The sequence below is a fragment of the Eschrichtius robustus genome, chromosome 10 (assembly GCF_028021215.1).
Source record: "Eschrichtius robustus isolate mEscRob2 chromosome 10, mEscRob2.pri, whole genome shotgun sequence".
Taxonomy (NCBI): domain Eukaryota; kingdom Metazoa; phylum Chordata; class Mammalia; order Artiodactyla; family Eschrichtiidae; genus Eschrichtius; species Eschrichtius robustus.
In genome coordinates this window covers 19462042-19482256 of record NC_090833.1, presented here as the reverse complement: position 1 = coordinate 19482256, position 20215 = coordinate 19462042, and the positions used below count along the sequence as shown (strand labels likewise).

The 20215-nt window shown below is 42.7% G+C and overlaps 1 protein-coding gene across 2 annotated transcripts; it reads right to left on the bottom strand.

Moving 5' to 3' along the window:
- Window positions 1-313: 313 nt before the first annotated feature.
- On the bottom strand, window positions 314-19752 carry TNFSF15 (TNF superfamily member 15). 2 transcript variants are annotated; one of them, XM_068553345.1, is made up of 5 exons: window positions 19431-19752; window positions 10357-10399; window positions 9353-9400; window positions 5633-5880; window positions 314-3932 (listed from the first exon to the last, which is right to left on the bottom strand). In XM_068553345.1, the coding sequence occupies exons 1-5, from the start codon at window positions 19653-19655 to the stop codon at window positions 3840-3842; spliced, it is 657 nt and encodes a 218-aa protein (XP_068409446.1). In that variant the 5' UTR covers window positions 19656-19752; the 3' UTR covers window positions 314-3839. The 2 variants fall into 2 exon arrangements, with proteins under 2 accessions (XP_068409446.1, XP_068409445.1); XM_068553344.1 differs by lacking the exon at window positions 314-3932 and having other exon boundaries at window positions 3988-5880.
- Between the last annotated feature and the right edge of the window lie 463 nt (window positions 19753-20215).

The following is a 20215-nucleotide window of genomic DNA, read 5'->3' as shown; positions in this document are numbered from 1 at the left end:
GGTGTGAGTTTAAGCCACTTAACCACAGAGTCTCCTAATTCATAAAAGGAACTAAGTATATTCCCTCCTTCTCTTTCTTTCCCTCATCTGACTAGAGTGACACTATCTGTGGGGTTTCATAGTCAATTTGTCATAGGATTTATTATAACCTGTGAAAATCAGTTGCCATTTTGAATTCAAATACATGGAGAACTAGAGGCATTTTAAAACCCCAAGAGGTTATCCTTAGACCTTAATCTAGAAAGAAAAATAAATGAACAGATGGACAAAAGAATTGATCTAATTATTAAAACTCTGCAGCTTTCAATGCCAATTTATTAAGTTACATCTATTAAATACTTTAAACACGTACAACATTTCATTCACAGTGACTGGAATTCATACAGTAGTGCTGGAAGACAGGGCATGCATATCAGTTAAATACATATCCAACAACATACAATATGCAATTTACCTTGGGTTTGTGATGTTTTAACATAAAACATAAAATCAATAAAAACACATGGGGCTTATCACTAAAACCACATAAACACCTATACTTGTTTAATCTTTTCACCCCTGAAACAAAAGGGGGGAAGTTACATATTTTAATGACTTTACAAATAAAGTCATCTGATTAATTTCAGCTACTTTATTTATTCAGCATTGTGTGTCTCCTTCCTCCTGAACGCATATGCAACATGATAGTGGGACTTGCCTGTCATACTCCCTCTTGCCTTGGCTCTCCAGCATCTAGGCAAGTGCTGCCATGTGACGTATGCTCAAGAAAATAACTGAGTCATGGATGACATGGAAAGATTGCTGGGCTGGGTGTCAGGAGATATGCATTCTAGCCTCACATTGCTACTAGCTACTGTCTGGCATTGGGCCATTTACGTCACTTTTCTGAGCCTTGCTTCCTTCATCCTTAAAATGATGTAACTTGGAGCAGATAAGCTCTGCAGATCCCGTCAGCTCTAAAATTCCATGACGGGCTCTATTGGTCAAGATCTCAGAGTCACTTGTGTTGGACAATTTCTGAACAAGTGGGAAATGGCAACCACTTCTAGGCTAGAAGTCCTGAACTCCTGACGAGACCTGCCAGGTTCTTAATGATCAAATAGAACACACAGAAGTCAATTGAAAAATGGCCATGTAATCAAAGATTTGGAAAAGACCTCAGAAATCCTTTGGCTCAATCCTTTCTCTCACCTCAATGAAGGAATGGTTTCTACAAAAGCCTTGAGATGAGCCCTTTGCTTGAATGTCTCCTGGGACTGAGCAATCACTATCTGGGAACATTCTGTTTTGGGGTGGAAAGTTCATTTGGATATCAAGCCAGAAATGGTAACCCTGTAACTTCAACTTATTAGCCCTAGCTTTTTCCTCTAGGGAGACATGGAAGAAATTTCTTCCCCCTTTCTATATCACCCCATAGATATTTGATAATATTTCTCATGTCTTCCTCCAACTTCTCCTCCAGTTATTATTTATTTTTATTTAATAAGAGCAGACGGTAATTGGGTGAGCCTAGGATTATGATTCAGGGGGATAGTATCCTAGCTCTAGATCACCGTTAACTCATTGTGTGGTCCTGAACAAGTAAGTTCTGTCTGGGCTGGTATGGTATTTTCTTGTTAAAATGGGTGATGGAAGGGATGGCAGGGGGCAAATGTGTCTCAGAGCTTGGAAAGTTGTAAATATGGTTAACAGAGTGGAGCAGGGCATAGATGTGACTACTCTGACCCTCACTCTCTCACTGCTGGAGCAAAAGCATTCAGGGGTTAATAGTCCACTGAATTCTTCCCAGGCCCAGCTGCCAGTGTGATGCAATAGCTCTTAATATCCAGGACAGCGGTACATCATTTAAAAAATTTCTTCTAAAAATGGCAGAATACTTCCAGGACTCTGGGTCCTGGGAGAGTAAGAAGTCTTGAGGCGAGTGGCTTCTGCATGTGTTTTGCAAGGTGTAGCATGTAAAGAGTCCTGTGCTGAAGAATTAATCCCCAATGTCACAATCATGGAAACACGACTGGGAGAGGACTTGGGAAAATACCTTGCAAGAGAAACTTGGCAACAGACCTGCCGTGTGCACAGTGAGCTAGTTGAACTTTTATAATCCAGAGGGGTTATTGACGATCACAGAGGTGGAATTTCCTCTGGGGTGACATAGCCTAGACTGAAATAGAGCCAAGGGCTCTGGCATGCCTAGTTATTGAACTGAACCAGACACCTTCCAGGATGTGAAAGTGTACCTTTTCACATTCTACAGTATGTTAGTCAAAAAAATCTAGGAATTTTAGTAGCTTAAGCAATTTTGTTCCAAATAGATCTAAACCAGGGTCAAAATACTAGTGACCCCATGCATTTTGATCATGGCTCCTGTATTGGCTGAGAAACACAGGCTTTTCAAGACATCTGGGTTATCCATAAAGTTCTAATATTTTCATGGGTGTTGATGGCCAAACTCTAGTCCAGGAGATAATAAACCTTTCTCTACATGTGGCTTAAGTAATGGATTTTACCATAGAAAGTATCTTTATTTTCTCCCCTTTTATTTATGGAGAACTATCCTTGAATAGCTATTTAAAAAACCACTTAGAGTATACACAAGTCATTTTGTTAATGATCATCCTTCATCAAATGACACCCATTTTTGTAATGAGAAAATATCCATGTGTCTAAAGTTAGCTAATTAATTAGCTAATACAACCAAAATAAATTAAAGGATCTGCAGACAATGGAGCTGCTAAGCAGTTAGAATGAATACGTCTGAGACTAAAATAATTTATCTTTGTATCCCCAGGGCAAGTAGGTACTCAGTAAGTGTTTGTGGAATTGATTTGAATTCAGCCTTTTCAGAGACATTGAATCAGTGAAACATTTTCTCCCTACATTAACTATATTCTAAAGCACATAAGCATGCTCCTTTTTCCCTTCCAAATCTTTGGATGCACCCCATTTACTCCTTTTAGGGGACCATCACATTCTTAAAAAGCATTCTCCCACCTCATTCTCCCAACTAGTATGCTAATTTTTGCTATGGACATAATGCCTAGGAAACAGAAGTTCTGACTTGAGTTCCACTAGGAATGTCTGGCTGGGCCTATCTGAACAGTAAAAGAAATATCAGAGAGAATTGAACAAATTCAGCAGTGAAGACTTGAGCACAATACAATCTTCAATAAACAGGACTATGACAGGAACGAAACAAATACGTGGCAGGGATTTTTCCAAAGCCTCAAGTCTTCTAGGATAGTAGGAAATTCCTATTTGTTGGATAAACTTACAAATTCACCAGATTCCCTATGGAACAGAGGGAAGGTTTGAGGGCCCTTGGTATAGGGGTGCCTTTCAGTGGAGGGGAAAGTGAGTAGGCCACTCTGGACCCTTCTATGCATGCAGATCCTCTCCCATATCCCAGGTTGCTGGGTGCACTCATGCAGATGCAGGCAGAGCATTTTATTTCCTTAATAGGGTGTTAGTTCTGATCTTGGAGCCAGACTGGAGTCATTGATAAAGCATTCCTGATTTAGCAATAAATATTGTTCTAGGAGTTGGTTGAGGAAACATTCTCTCATCAAGCTGGGTTTGTAGTTACTGAGAAACCTTTCCTTTCTGCTTTAAGCAAGGGGTAATTAGTCTGTCTGAGATGCCCTTTCCCTGAGGCCATCCGCTGCCTGCCCACCTCCTTTCAGGAGTCACTCAGGCTTCACTTCCCTTGTGAAGTCACTTCTGAACCAGGTGGAGGTGACCGTACCCTGCTCTGTGCTCATGCTGGGCCTGTGCTGACTGTTTTGAGAAGCTGAGGGCTTTAGAGCCTTAACCTCCCAACTAAGAAATTAGAAATTAATTTTTATTTAATTATAACTCCACAGATATTGATCAAGTACTGCTACACCAGTCATCATGTTCAGGAACCCCATAATGCTTGTCTCTGCCGCTGTAGTCTCCTGGTAAAAAGAGTAAGAGTGATGTCATTGCCAAATTTGCTTTCGGACCAACCTGTGAGGTCTCTCACAATAGGGAATCTTTATTATAGAGGCCAAGGTGCTGGAGATCACTCCGCGTGTCACACTGACATGCTCTCAGACTTCACAGAATGCTCGAAGTTAGCATGTTTCATCCCCATGAGCTCATTTGATCCTGGGAAACAGATTGGTGGATTCCTCCTTTACAGGCAAGTCAACAGAGGCTAAGAGAGCAGAAATGCCTCTCCAACCCTTGACATATGAGTGCAGGAAACTCAAACAGATTAGAGGATATGAAATCATCGAAGCAATGGAAGGACCTTCTCAATGTTCAGCCTCTTCTTCAGGAAAGATGCCTTGGCTGGGCTGATTAGCCAATTCCACATTTAAATCCCTTTGAATATTTTAAGAGAAAAATACCCATATAACACTCTGCATATAAAGTTGTGAATCAAACCTCAAAGCAGATCTCGGTTAACATCTCCAGATTTGGTGACTGATATTTTGCCCCCCAGGGAATAAGTCCATTGTCTCTTGGCATCAATCAAGTTTGTTATATAATTGGTCTGTTAGCTAGAACTCTGTCTTCAAGTTTTTTGAGTGACCTAATCAGCTGGTTATATTACATAGTCAGGAGAGCTTCAGAAATCCTCTGTAACAGTGTCTGATTTGTTAGGACTTAGAATTAGTCCTTGGAATATGTTGAGCGATATTTGACCAGAAGCCATCTAGTGGTATTCATATACATTTGGGTAGAGTCTGTCTCATTCTTCATAGTGTCTTTTGGGTTAAGGTAGCACACACATAAAAGGCGCTCAAGAACACTGTTCTGAATAGATGCTATTGTTATATGTATTTCCACATATACATGTGGAACTCACACTTGCTTGTTTTGATGCATGTGTACATAATAAAGAGAAAGGTAGTTTTTCTCACTTGCCATAGATGGCGTGAAAATCAATGTTTTTTTTGAGAACATTTATGAGAAATATCAGCTTTTTTTTCGTTTTTTTAGGTAAGGCATTAAAGTATGTGTTTAGAGGAACTGACGTAGGATTTTGCCTCTGAAGGGTTTACACTGTTTTCTAGGGCATTAGATTTTGTTTTTAAGGTTCCTGAACCGAAGCAAATGCTTCATAATAAAATTGAACAGTATCTGGGCCCTCTAGTGACAAATGTGTAGTAGGAAGTCTTGGAAATGTTCCATTCATTTGGTGATCAGTGTTTTAATGTTTAGAAACTCACCACTCTTCCAAGCAACCATGATAATAGGTCTGTTCTCTTATGCCTTTTTCCAATTAGTAGTCTCATCAGTAAGGCACATAAAGTGTGAACTTTGGGTCCCTAAATTTCATGGCTTAACCACTGTCTCTATGGATGTTCCAAAAAAACCTTCTAGTTATAATTACATATGAATGAGGAAAATTAGGAGCTAAGAGGCAGAGGACCTTCACACAATGACATCTGCCTTGCCACTATAGCAAGAAGGCTCCGAAGAAGGTTTTATCTTCTTTTGTGTAATCCACCAAAGAGATGTCACTGACGTTCACCATCAGCTTGTCCCCTTCATTCAAGAAGAACATGGCCCCTAGGTAGATGGGTTGGAACCAGTTGCTGCCTATTTCACACACTGACTTGGTCCCCATTAGGAGCTGGGTCGGCTCAGGGTAGCTGTCCGTTACCTTGGTGATGACCACGATGATGGAGTCTGGCTTGTTTAGTCGGCTCCCTTGGCTGATTTCACCATACTCGGATGTGGTCCCTCGGAATGTGACCTGGGAGTAAATAAAGTAGTCTCCCGACTCTGGAATCACCAGGAATTTGTTGGTGTAGTTCATCCTGTTCTTGGTGAAGGCCAAGCCAAGTTCGTGTTCCCAATGCAGAGCTGGGAACTGATTTTTCAAGGACTGCGTGGGAGTTTGTCTCACAACTGCAAAGACAAGAGGGAGGTTTCATTTGCTTGTGTCAGAACCTGTGGAATTTGCTAAAAAGAGTCTTACATCAGTTTCAAAGAGTAAAGAGATTGGATAAAACCAACAGCTGTCAAGTTCCTTGAGGAGGAATGAGTAGAGGATGTGTGAGTGGACATACACATCTGTTCAGAGAGTAGCATCTTAGGTAGGTGACCTCAAGCAAATCGCTTTGCCTCTCTGAGCCTGAGTTTTCTTATTTGAAAAGTTGGAATTTTTCCTGAGCCCTGTGATCCTGGAAAAGAGTTAAGGTTAAAAAATCTCCTTACTCCTTTGTGTTTTGGAAAACAGCTTACAACAAAGAACTACTCTTCCCCAGTGACTTAGATAAAACTGATGGATGACCTCCCTTGTTTATCTGTGCCAAGGCCAGACACCAGACCCTCCCAATTCTTTGCTTCATAAATGATTAGCTGGACGGTTTTATCCTCACTGATTCATCAGAACAAAATGTTTTTTAACCAAACTTTAGGTAAGTTTCTCTCCTTCCTCCAGGCCCCTGAACTTCCGCCCACCCTCAACCTGACCCTCAACCTGAACCAGCCTCCTGAAAATAGGCTGGCCTCAGGGTAAAACATTCTCTGAGCCTATCAAGCCAACCTTTCATCCCACTTCCCCACACCTGGTTCTTTTCAGCTTTGTGTCCTCCTCTCTATAAAAGAAAAACCCTTTTAGCCTAACTCTTGAGACACTTGCAGACTTTATGGTCAGAGGTTCCCCTGACCGCAGTAGTCCCTTCCCTCCCCTACCTCCCCACCTTGTGATAATCCTTTTGCTTAAAGTATTTCTTCACTAAGCGAAGATTTGTTTTTTTGACGTACCTTTCCTTAAAAAACAAACAAATAAGAAAAAAAAAAAAAAAAGGAAAGGAAAAGGAGATAATAATACCTGTGGAAAGGATTAAGAGATGGTTAATTTTTTTTTTAAAATGTGGAATTAGGAATATCCTCTAAACTACATTTACTTTTATTAGGCTTCTGGTTTCAGAAATGCTCTGCTACAGAAAGAGGGCATTGCAGAGAGAGAGAGTCATGTTCCTTGTTACTCCCTTCCAATGCATGGTCCAAAGCCACATGAAATACAGGCAGTAGTTAATAAAACATTAGCATGCAGAACACCAGAGATCCAGAAGATTTTGCAAATGCTTCTCTCCCATCAACAGGGCCAAAATGTAAGACAGAATATAATTGAGTTGTGGAGTGAAAGGGACTGGGGCTCCAGGCCACGTAGGCCCAGTTCCAATCCCGACTCTGTATCATGTAGGTTCTTCTCTCTGAGTCTCATTTTCCTGTCTGTGAACTGGAGACAAAGCTCCCTTATAGTCTTGTTCTGAAGATCAAATGAGTGAAAGAGACATGGACATATTTATCATGATGGCTGGATACAGCGTTACTCAATACGTATTTATTTTCTTTCCTCAAATAAACTAACATCTTTCATTTTGACAGATTAAAAAATAAGCCTGCTTCATTTTATGTATTTTTATATGTTTTTATGTTTGCATTATTTACAAGTATATGTTATATAGAACATAGGAATGAATGCTTTTTATGAGGTTATATCTATAGCAGAAAAAAATGAATAGAATCACACCATTGATTCAAACCATTGATTTCAAATAAGATAACCTGCAATAAAACTAATACTTTTCAGAAAAAATTAAAACACATTTTAATTTCCTACAACCGCTTTTGAAATCCACAGCAATTACCATTATGCACTGCTGGCCATAGTTTTGGGATAGGTCATATTTAAATAAGTGTTCAGCAAACTTCTCACCTGGTAATTGACCAAAACCTGGTTCCTGGATTTTCTAAAGTGTCTTTCCCATTGCTGACTAGACTATGGCTTCTGTTGCAATTATGACACATGTTCAGAATGTGTGTGGCTCCCCTGACCCCTGCACTAAGTGACCCCTGGAGAGCTCTGTTGCTTCTTTGCAAAATCTGTAAAGGGCATTTTTATTAGTCACCTCTTATAGTCTCTACTCCTTCTTTGTGGGTGATGCAATAGATTTAAAAAATTCATCTCAGATGATTAAAAGCAAAAATCATGTATTTTCTAGACAAAGCAAGTTCTATTAACTTGGTATGCAATTAGGCTAACACAGCAGCAAGTAGGAGTTTGGGTAGGAAGTACTTGTAATGGAAACAGTTGGAGTCAGTCTCAAATCTCAACCTTCCTAGTCCTGTGACTTGGGACAAGTGAATTTAGTTGTCTGAGCCTCCGTTTCCCCATCCTGTTGGGCTGATATGCAGATTAAAAGAGATCCTGGACGTAAAATGCCGACCACAGTGCTTGGTACATACTAAAAGCTCAGTAGAACCTAGATTCCTTTCCCAATTTCCACTCCCCCCATTCAGTAGGAAGAGGATTGGCATCTCCATACTCAGTTTCTAGGATTTTCGTGCCCAGCCTGTTCAATAACTCCCATTCTTATAGGCAAATGGTAAGTGATAGTGACTGGCATCTCCCTGGCCCTAATCCTCACTCAGGACTCACCACGGTTCCCTCTTGGTCAAACGTTAAGACAAATGTTGTGGGCCACAAGGATATCCCCTTGTGGGTTGCAAATTTTCTTACAGATCAGAAGAATATGCTTGTTTTTTAACTTTCTAGTTTTTCAATGGATTTTTTTTGAAAAATCAGCAAAGTTTATTTATTTATTTTAAAATTTGTATTGGAGTATAGTTGCTTTACAATATTGTGTTAGTTTCTACTGTACAGCCAAGTGAATCAGCTATACGTATACATATATCCCCTCTTTGTTGGATTCCTTCCCATTTAGGTCACCACAGAGCACTGAGTAGAGTTCCCTGAGCTATACAGTAGGTTCTCATTAGTTATCTATTTTATATGTAGTATCAATGGATTTTTAACACGTATTTCTGCACTGTCTTGCTCTTTTCTCTGGAGTCGTAGAGGTATATGTGACTCCAGATATGAGGTGTCAGGAATTTTGACACTAGACCTGGGAATCTGGCCAACTGGTGATGTTAAGAGATTGCTCATAATCTCTTTACATCAATGAAAATTCTTTAGAAATACCTACCTGAATGTAAGTGTCCAATAACTTCTTGAATGGACTCAATAAATTGGCTTAGGGGAGCTTTCATCTTTGACTAGATTCAAAATTACATGAATCTCTGAATCTGAGGAAAGCCATTTCTGAATGACTGAGTGTGAGAATGAAAGAGAGAAACAGTAGATAAGGAAGAGAGCTGATAGAATCTGGATGAAAATGCCCAAGAAACATGGGGCTTTGACACTTCAAGGGAGGAAGACATCTGAAAACCCTGACTGAGAGGAGAGGTCTGTTACCAAAGGGTGTGGTTACCAGTTTAAAGCTACAAGAATGAGTTTGGCAAACACTGAAAGAAATCTCAGGCCCAGGGCCCATAGTCTCCTGGAAAACACACCCGGAAGAATTACCTGTCAGGTGTGCCCTTGGCTTATCCCCACCGGCTCCAGGAGGTGCGTCTGTAAGGAAAGGAGAAAAATGCTTTCTATGAGTCAGAGGGTGACTGGAGTGAAGACAGCCTTTGGTGAGCTGCGTGGTGCCTGCAGCTGGAGGGAAACATTCCTCTCCTCCAGTTTGGTCCAGGTCTTTTTTTTGGGGGGGGGGCAGGGACAAGGCATCCTCAGGAGAAATAATCTTGAACACAAATGAACCTTGGTCCCATGACTTTGGACAAGTTATCCATCCTGTCTGAGACTCTGTTTTCTCGTATCTAACATGGGTACATCAATTCCTACTATGGATGATGGGTGCTCAGAATGATTCCTGGCACATGCTTGGTGTTCAGCAAAGCTCACCTTGCCTCTCCTTTGCTTCTATTGGTTCTGTGGGAGCTGGTTGGCCTTTTGCCTTCTTCATAGTCCCTTTAACCATATCCACTGAGCCATCTGGATGTCCTAACAGAACTAGGTGGGGACTACTCTGTAGCTGTATGACCTTGGCAAATCCCTTTCCCTCTCTGGACCTCTGTTTCCCTATCAGTCCTCCAGAAGGCTTCAGCATTTCCTTTTGGTTCTCAGAGATGATTATACTGGACAAGTGTGTTCTAACTACAGTGATAAAGATGATGTTATTGATGCTAAAAGGAAAAATTATTGCGTACTTTTAATGTGCTAGGTATTGTTCTAATATCTTTAAAGGAATTAACTAATTTAATCCACACTAACCCTGGGAGGTAAGTACTATTATAACCACTTTTATTGGTGAGTAAACTGAGACAGAGAAAGGTGAAATTATTTGCCTAAAGGCTGTCACCTCCACAGGCCATGCACTTGGCCATGGCACCATTTTGCCTTCTTAGTGACTGGGGAGGAGCCTCTCTTTTCCTCTGGGTCTGCATCTTAACTTCCCATGTATCAGACTATGAGAAATGTTCTTGTTCCCCACAAGAAAAGGCATAAAATATGAACACACTTACAAGATCGCTGATGTGAAGGTCCAAGCTCCTGTCCTTTTGGAGTCTATTGGGAAAGAAAGATACGGTTCATATTATCTTGTGGTCCTTTTGACCCCACACCCATGCAGCTGCCCATGTTATGGGCCTGTTTAATATGCTGCTGCTACCTAGCCTTGGTACTCAGAGATAAGGGAAATGGGAATGAGAATATTGGGTTGATGGGAATCTTGCACCCAAGCTCTCTTCTTTCATCTTCCAGCACCCCAATGACCTTTCTCTCTCCTATGCTTGTCTCTGAAGCTCAACTTTAAAGTTTTGTCCTGAGAGCTTTTCCTGTTCCATTCTAGGGCGCTCTGTCATCTTATCATTGCTTCTATTATTTGAACAAATAGCCTCACTTGCTTTATTTTCTTTTCTTCAGCACAATTTAAAAATTGGAACTATTGCAAAAAGTGATACCAAAAAATAAATAACGACTATGCTGTCTTTCTCATCAACCTCCAAAATTCTGCTTTGTTTCCATGCAATATATGAAGACTTTTTTATTCTTGCAACCCCAGTTTGTGAGCCATTTCAGATACCACATGGTAGTTAAAGAGTAACTGCTTTGGGGGTAGACGGACCTGAATTTGAATCCTGGTTCCACCATTTATTAACAATATGATCTTGAGCAAGACACTTCCGCTCTGAGTTGTGGTGTCTTCATTTGAAAAATGGGAATAATAACAACCCCAGCGATAGATAACTCCCAGATTTGAGATGAAGAAAATGTATCAGTCAATGCAAAGAATGCGTGGAAAATGAAGAACCACCATTCACAAGACCTGCATATAAACTCAGGAGCAAAACTAAGCTCTTAGTTTAGGAGTGACATCACTCTCTTACATTTTCCAATGTTCTCTTCTCTGATACAATTTTGACTCAACCCAGAGTCTTCCGATTTGATCCTCATAACTACACAGTCCCCCAAGACCACTGATCCTCATGTCACCATGAACACTTGTCAGTTTTACGTCTTAAAATTCATGTGTGTTTGTGTGAGTGTGTGTGTGTGTGTACTTGTGAATGCGAAATTGTATGTCCATGTGAGTATGAGAGAAAACAGCTTCATCAGTGGAAGAGGGTATGAGTCAATGTGTTTTTGCATCTGTGTGTCTACATGTATCTATGGTCTGGTGTTGTGTGCATGGATTCTCTACATGCATGTGTGGTTGTGTGGATGCAGCTGTGTCATTGGTGAGTCTAGGTCTGTGAGCAGTCCTGTGATAACAGTGATCTTATTAGAGCCCAGACCACCAGGCTCTTTTTACTCCAAGACATGTTACCTAACCTCTATTGGAAGCCCTCTTGAAGGCGGAGATCTTGTCTTTGAATGACTAACTGCCTTTCTCCCCTTTCCAGTGCTCTTTTTTCCACTTCCTAATTCTGTTGATGGCAGCACTACTGCCTCTCCTCAGTTACCAAGCCTGCAATTTCTTTCTTTCTTCTTCCACAAACCCAAGCTGTCATTTCTATTTTGGGGTTTTTCTCATTCATGCCTCTACTCCAGGCCTCAGCACACTGCTCTCCTGGATTCTTCCCATAGGCTCCTAACAGAACTTCCTCCACCTGGTTCCTCCTTTTCTTGAACCCATCCCTTAGCCTGCCTTCAGAAGGCTTTTTCTAAAGCATCACTTTGAGACACGTCTCTGTTCATAAACCCTCAATGGCTCCCCACAACCTTTAACACAGTCCCAAATACTTACGTTGGCATTCAGAGTCCCAACCGCCATCCCAGTCTTGTTACCTACTATTTATCCTTCTCCAAGTTCTCTGTACTCCAGCCATAAGAGGCAACCACAGTGAATGATTCAAGGGACATGAAAAAGGCAGTAAATGTAGCTACCGTTTATTCTCTGAGTAGTGGCACTGGGCTGTGCTAAGCCCTTCACATGCATTATCTCCTTCAGCCTGGCAATGACTCTCCACGGTGGATGCTATTTATATCCTCATACTGAAAATTAGGCTTAGGACATTAAGAAACTTGCCCAGTGTCTTATACCTGGAAAGTGGAGGAGCAGGATTTTAACCCAGGTCAACTGACTCCAGAATCCCAAGCCCTCAAACATTGCTCCTTATAACTTCTAGGCAAGCCCCTCATCTGCTGAGGTGGATGGATAAGTACTAGTGGTTCCATGCACTGTGACAGTGGGGGAAACACAGAGACCAGAAAACAGGAACCTGGCCCAGAAGTGGGAGAATCAGGGGGAATTACGCCTGAACTGCGTCTTATATATACTCACAGGTATATAATACTCACAGGTATTAACCAGGTAATAAAGATAATGACCATTCCAGACAAGGCCAAAAGCTTGTGCAAGAGTAAGGAGGCCCAACAGAGCACAGAAGCAGTTGGGAAACTGCAAGCATTTCTGCTGCCAAGTGAATATATTATACGCTTTTAGCATAGGGTCATGAGTACCATAGTCTTTGAAAACCTAAACACAATCGACATGACTACTTATCCAGCATCAATCACTTTGATGAGCTTGGGAGGTGGAGAAGCAGCCTAGAAATGGCCTTATTCTGTAGGCTGTTTCCTTACTTGCTATTGACAGAGCTGACAAAGGACTCGATCCTTTGGCAAGGCAGAAAACTGAAGGTGAACTCTCAAAAAGAATTTGGGAGAGCCTGGTGGCATCCCCTTGTGTAGGAAATGGCTGCCCTGGTTGGCCACCTTCTACTTCATTTAGTTCTCTGCTGAGAAACCTTCTTGAACATCCTACTTCTTTTTGTCTAAGCAGACCCTCAGCTAAGAGTCTGGAGCATTTCTTTTGGCTCAGAGTCCCATTGTCATTAGCAAGAATTTGGGAGTGAACACATTTCCCTATTTGCTCTGCTGGATCTCTGTAACTTGGACACACATTTTATTTTCATACATGGATGGAATGTGTGTGGGTTTTAAGTGGCCCAACCAGAATACTACTAAACATCTGGAGGCTACGATAGTGCCTGTTGGCAGGTTTGAAGAACACAACATTCCAAGAGTCTCCAAGAAGAACATCAGCTGGGACTCTATTTCCAAGAACAATATCTAAAGCCTTCCATTGCTGTTTCTCTTAATAATCACTCTGTTTATCATGCGAGGAAGATTATTGTGATAAGAAGCAGGAATGAATGAAGAGGAGATTTGAGAGGATGAACTAGTAGGTCTTTGAGGAAAGGTTTATGCATGTGAGCTGGCTCAATGCCTGCTCTCAAGATGGTTGCTTATAAAAAAAAGTCAATAAATGGCTTACTGTCTTCCAACTCTGACTCGTCTCCATCACTTCTGATTATTCTGGGATACCAAGGAGATGATGGCTCCCGAGAGATGCTGGTCACTGCAACATTAGCTTCCAAATCTGAATAGACATGGAGTCCAAGAACACCCCTGAAGGATGTGATTTATTTCCCCTTAAATACCTTCTCAAATCACTGGCTGAGAACCAGGGTCCAATTTTATTTCCCCTTCGGAGCATTTATTACTCCCTCAAGTGATATGACTTATTTGTATGCTATTGATTTTCTCTCTCTAGCAGAATTCCAGCTGCCTGTAGAATTCCGCCTGTCTTGCTCACCACTATATTTGTAGCACCTCAGACAGTGCCTGGCACTCCCACTGGATTATCCAATTGGCAAAATACCCTGATGCTCAGGCACCAGTAAGACAGGCAGAAAACAGAGCAGAAGATGGAGTAAGATTCAGCTTCAGTGACTTCAGCCAGAGTTTTACAATTAAAAAAACTAGGAAAGAGACCCTTTCATTTTAGAATACATGCAAAGTTTTGAGTTTTTGTTTAAATTAAACAACTTGATTATGTAGAGGTGGGTAGCCATAATCTTTTAGTACTGGGGCCTCCAAAGTTTTTCATCAGGCTCTGCTTGGAGCATAGCCATGGCTCTAGAAAGGTTTGTTGCGAGTTGTGACAGTTGGCCAGGATCAGAGCCAGAAAAGGCAAATGTGTCTGTCGATGGGCATACATATTAGTGGGAGAGTGGGTTGCCTGCCACCCTGGTATTTATTAACCCCGAGCAAAGTAAGCTGGTGCTTTTCACCCCTTACTTCTTATAGGTCAGGGAATTTTCACTCTCACTTGATTTTATTTCCTTTTTTCTTCTGGCTTTTTTTTTGGGGTGGGGGCTGCATATAGATTGGTAAACCCCAACTCAAACTAACCATGACCTATTACTTTAAGCATTTTGGGAATTCTCTAATACTTCCAACAGGGAAGAAAGAAGGATGGAGGGAAGGAGGAGACTACTGTCTAGCTGAGGGTTTCCCTGGGCCAGGTCCTACTGGTGTTTATGTGTGCTCCTCATGTAGTAAGTACTCCAGCTGCGCTCAGAAGAGCTTATCACCTGATTACAGTCTTTGTAAGCCAGAGGCAAAGAGTACATGAAAGGCCTGGGAGCTAAACCTTTAGACCAAGTACAGACTGGCACATATCAGGAGCCCCATAAACATTAGCTGACTACATAATGGATGAGCCTGAAGCGATGTGGTCTTTGAGATTCTCTTATTGGCATTTCCCCAGGATTTTCACTAATGACCCATTTAGCCTTTCTCCCATATTCTGTACTCACTCTCTAGTATATTCATAAACAGGAAGAGATATCTATTTCTTGCCATCATAAATGCCACAATTGCAAAGGCATAAGTGTTTTATGATCCATAACATCCTCCCAGCACTTCTAGGAGAAGTACATAGACATTTGCCTTTGCCTTTTCCTCTTGCAATTTCCTGTTTGTACTTGCACAAGGATAAATCCAACCTGGACCTGTTTGATTCCAAGGTTGTTTCATTTCATCCTCCTCTACGGTGCACTGGATGGTGTGGTTTTTTTTTTCCCCCACATCTTTATTGGAGTACAATTGCTTTACAATGTTGTGTTAGTTTCTGCTGTACAACAAAGTGAATCAGCTATATGTATACATATATCCCCATATCCCCTCCCTCTTGAGCCTCCCTCCCACCCTCCCTATCCCACCCTTCTAGGTGGTCACAAAGCACCGAGCTGATCTCCCTGTGCTATGCGGCTGCTTCCCACTAGCCATCCATTTTACATTTGGTAGTGTATTTATGTCAATGCTACTCTCTCACTTCATCCCAGCTTCCCCTTCGCCCCCATGTCCTCAAGTCCATTCTCTACATCTGTCCTTATTCCTGCCCTGCCACGAGGTTCATCAGTACCGTTTTTATAGATTCCACATATATGCATTAGCATACGGTATTTGTTTTTCTTTCTGACTTCACTGTGTATGACGGACTCTAGGTCCATCCACCTCACTACAAATAACCCAATTTCATTCCTTTTTATGGCTGAGTATTATTCCATTGTATATATGTGCCACATCTTCTTTATCCATTCATCTGTCAATGGACATTTAGGTTGCTTCCATGTCTTGGCTATTGTAAATAGTGCTGCAGTGAACATTGTGGTACATGACTCTTTTTTTTTTTTTTTTTTTAATTCACGTTCTTTTATTTATTTATTTATTTACTTATGGCTGTGTTGAGTCTTCGTTTCTGCGCGAGGGCTTTCTCTAGTTGCGGCAAGTGGGGACCACTCTTCATCGCGGTGCGCGGGCCTCTCACTATCGTGGCCTCTCTTGTTGCGGAGCACAGGCTTCAGACGCGCAGGCTCAGTAGTTGTGGCTCACGGGCCTAGTTGCTCCGCGGCATGTGGGATCTTCCCAGGCCAGGGCTCGAACCCGTGTCCCCTGCATTGGCAGGTAGATTCTCAACCACTGCGCCACCAGGGAAGCCCCTGCTGTCATTATTATCATCAGCTTATCCTCTGCTGCTGCTGAGCCTTCTCTTCAGGCCTGTGAATGTATCTGAAGGTCTGTGAGACCCTCCTCGCTCAATTCTTCTTGTGTTAGAATTGAATTGCCTTTTGCCTGGCCACTGTGGGAATGGAAAACTCATTCCATAAACAATCTCAGATTCCATGGATCTCCTGAAGGCTGTGGGCAGAAGAGGAGGGCTGTGGGGCTGCGTGCGGGAGGGGAAGAGGAGGAGGGAGCAAGGCTGGGACACAGAGGGGAAGCGGGTGTGGGTGGCGGCGAAGGTGGTTATTGGCCCCGAGGTGAGTCTGGGGGAGTCCACTCGGGCAGATCACAGTGGGGCTTTGTACTTGCAGGGCTTGTGGAATGTTCCAGGCTTTGAGGGAGACAGATCTGAGTTTGAGTTCTGGATCTAGGGCTTACTAACTGTGGGATCTAGATCATAAGGACAAGTGCAAATGAAAAATAAGAGGCTTAGTTCCCCCTGTTGAAAATAAGGGACGAGATTTCTTTCCCTTCCTTTTTCCTAGAGCATTTAGGTTAGAAAACTTGTAAGTACTTTCTTCTTGCTTTGAAATGTATATAAATCCTTTTGAAGAACAGATAGACCTTTTCTTCCCCCCCACCCCGCTCCGCCCCCGTGACCTGGGAGCATCTCTCTGAAATGTGAGCATCAGGAGAGGTAATGCCCCCATCTCCCAGTTTCTGTAGGAAGACAGGTGTCTAATTTAGGTGGGCACCTTGCTCCAAGTTGCAAAACTATCATAAAGAAATTAGAAGTTAGTTTTTCCTCTGGAGAAAGCCAATTACCTAACACAGATGGTCACTTCAATTACAAGGAGAAGTTTGGATGAACTCTGCGTGACAAATGGTTCTGTCGAGTCCTGTTACTGCGGACTTGTAGCTCTCCCTACATTCCCAACATATAAACTGCTCCTGCACATACCTTATTAGTGCTGTCAGAGTACTGATGTTAGTATCTTTTTTTGGTAGAAAGAGAAACAGACTCCAAAAAAGAAAAAAAAAAGAAGCCATATGCTTATTTACACAGCTGGAGGTCAAACTCAGGTGACTCAGAGTCCTGCCATTTCATTGTTATGTCCCCAAGCTGTCCCGGTGACCTGGTTTTCCCACTTGAATTCCATCTTCTTGCATCTCTTTTGAGCTGGTTATTGTCTGTTAGCCCCTCCGGATCCACTCTATGCCCTGAGCCCTCACTGACCTCCTGGCACACTTGCTCCTTGGCTCTTTTGAGCCCAGCTTCCAGTTGAGTCTGGCCAAGGGGATGAGAGGCTGGGGGCAGACTGGTCAGAGTTTTCCCTCCCTGCTTTCTGTTTCCTCCCTGCTGCTTTGGCAGATGGCCTTCCTCAACTCAGCCCTCAGCTCCTCCAGGCAGGCCCTCTCCTACGTTTTAGGTCTCCTTGGGTTCCTCTAAAACTTTTACCTCTATTTGCCTCTTCAGGCCAAGGGGTGGTGACCAGCTTCATACTGTTGGTAACCCCAGGATGCTTCCGGCCCTGTGGTTCTCATTAATCTGTCTGCAACTCAGTAAATTGACCTTTCTTTGAACTCTTTAAGCATTCTTACTTAAATCTCTTCTTTGAATGGGCCAGGTGTTTCTTTTCAGTACTCCGATTGCTGCATGTGCCCCAGCCTTAGCCCCATTTCCCTTTCTTTTTCTTCTAAGTTATATAGCCTGGCCAAACCACAGCTCCAGAGGTCCCCAGGACAGAATGGGGTATTGGCCTTTGCATCTCTTGAGCGCCTGCAACAGGGCAGGCATGCAGCTCCTTCCCTCGAGGGGCTTCCTGTGCAGCGCCAGCTTGTGCTTCACACTCTCTTCCTAAGCACCTCACTGGCCTCCGCTGTGCCGTGGCATCCCACCTGATGGACTTCTAGATCAACACAACATGGGCAATCTCAGACATCGTTTGGGGCAGAGGGAGTGTTTTTCATCAGAACGCAGGAGAGCTCAGGTTACTGGAAGCCACTTAATGCCTCATTCAAGAACGGCCATCTCTTTCTGGCTAAAGAGGGGCTGAGTCCAGAATGCTGACTGCACGCTGCAGCTTGACTTTGTTGGAACCAGCCCCATGGCGGTCCAGGGGTCACAGCCTGAACCCCCAGGCCCTCCCATTCTCCTGTAACATGAACAGCATTTCCGGTTGTCTGCATATTTCTACATTTCCTGAATGATGGCATGTGGCCATGGATGTTGCTGTCTGAATCTCAGTCTGTTTGCTGACCCTCATGGGTGGTGAAAGTTACACATTAACCATGGCTTGCTCATGGTCTCTGCTTTGAAGTTGCCAGCAGTGCTTAGAAAACAGGTTTCCAATTAAACCAACTGAAAAACCTGTTTTCCCCTCTGGAATTTAATACTTTGGACTGGGGTTAAATTGGCTACCAGAGATTATGTAGGAGAGTTGTTTTTTTTTTTTTTTTTTTTTTTTTTAAAGGGTATCCCTTGAATGACACATTCTTCAGGTTTTAAGGTTTTTGAAGTTCCTAGTCCAGAACTATGTTTTCCCCGTCACCTGTCAGCACCTGCCCACCATTGCACCATTGTTTTCCCTAGACCCTGTATTCTTTTTTGACTAAGCTCCCTGACACCCCACCCCTACCAAGACCAGAGAGATAAATAATCAGGTAGGAGATTCTTTCTTGAGCTTCGAAAAAGAATATTTCTAAACCCAAGAAAGGGGAGTTGATTAAATTATAGCACATACATACATAGGAATACAATACAACCATCTATATCATCATGCTGCTGTGAATTTACTAACAATAAACAAAATCATAATAGGAGACTCAAAATAATCCCATCTTATTAAAAAATATGGAATTATATATCCTCAAATGTTAGTAGTGGTCACTCTATGCAGTTATGGGTAATGATAATTATCTTCTTTTCCTTATCTGTGTTTTCTACCTTTTTTCAATGACTATGTATTAGTTTTGTAATTTAGCTTTTTTTTTTTTTTAGTTTTTCAATTTTTTTAAGGAAAATGAATGTTCCCAAATTATCAGTGCATTATGATTATAATAATCTAAAATAAGTGGCTTGTGGTTGTTTCCATATAAACCTAAAAAGGCAGAATTCATCCCCCAGAAATACTGAGAATAAAAACCAAATTGGAGTTCTCCACCTTCCACAGTCTACCTTTCCTTTGCATATGGAAGCAGGGACCATGATGGACCAAGAAGCTCTGTCCAGAGCTGTGATAGTGGCCAGGTGGCCCCAGGGGGTCTGCTGACCCCCAGGTCACTGCGGAGTCTTGCTTACCTGGAACACACAGGCCTCTCCTTGGGCCCGGAGCTGGCCAACGAGCTGGTAGGTGGTGAGTCCTGCCAGGATTGGGAGTAACACCAGGCAGCAGGTCAGAGCCCAGCGTGCACTGCTGCTTCTGGATGCTAGCCCAGCTCTGGCCTTGGGCCTGCAGCCGCCGTCCTCGGGCAGCATTTCGATGCTGGCTGTTTCCCCACAGCCCGGCCCTAGATCCTCTGCCATGCTCCTGATGGTCCTAGAGTTGCCTCTGACTCCTTCAGGGCAGAGAGACCCCCCCCATTAAATAGAAGCCCAGCTCTCACAGTGGGTGAATTAATCACTGCCTACTCCTCCCCCTGCCCTCCCCACTCCACTTTCCACAGAGCACTGTGCCCCGCCCTACCCTGCTAGGGAATGCACCGCCTACAACAGAAACCAAGTTTGGTTTAAGAAAAAAAAAAAAAAAAAGAGAAGGCGAGAAGAAGAGGAAAGCTTTCCCAAGCATATTTATATATACAGTGTGCTCATGTGCGCCTTCCTTCATTTACAGAAGGAAGTTAGGAAAGTCCCTGGAGGAGGAGAAAATGAATTCATCAAGTCAGTGGGAGGGGCCAATGAAAATATACCTGCTCCCTGAGCTGGAGGCCTGCAGTGTGCCAGTCTGGGGAGTGTGCTTCTTCCGGAAGTGAAAGTGAGTCTGGGTGGTGTGGCTTGCAGACTGGGAGGTGGAAACGACGTTTGCATCACCACTTTGCAAGGTGCTGCCAAGCCCTCTGTCTTTTTGAGTCTCCTAGGAGCTCGTT

Coding starts and splice junctions, on each gene's coding strand:
- TNFSF15 (XM_068553344.1), bottom strand. CDS start 19,655: ATGGCAGAGGATCTAGGGCCGGGCTGTGGGGAAACAGCCAGCATCGAA. Junction 9,401..10,356: donor ACCTTCACATCAGCGATCTT/GTAAGTGTGTTC, acceptor CTTTCCTTACAG/ACGCACCTCCTGGAGCCGGT. Junction 5,881..9,352: donor GCCAAGGGCACACCTGACAG/GTAATTCTTCCG, acceptor TTGTCTTTGCAG/TTGTGAGACAAACTCCCACG.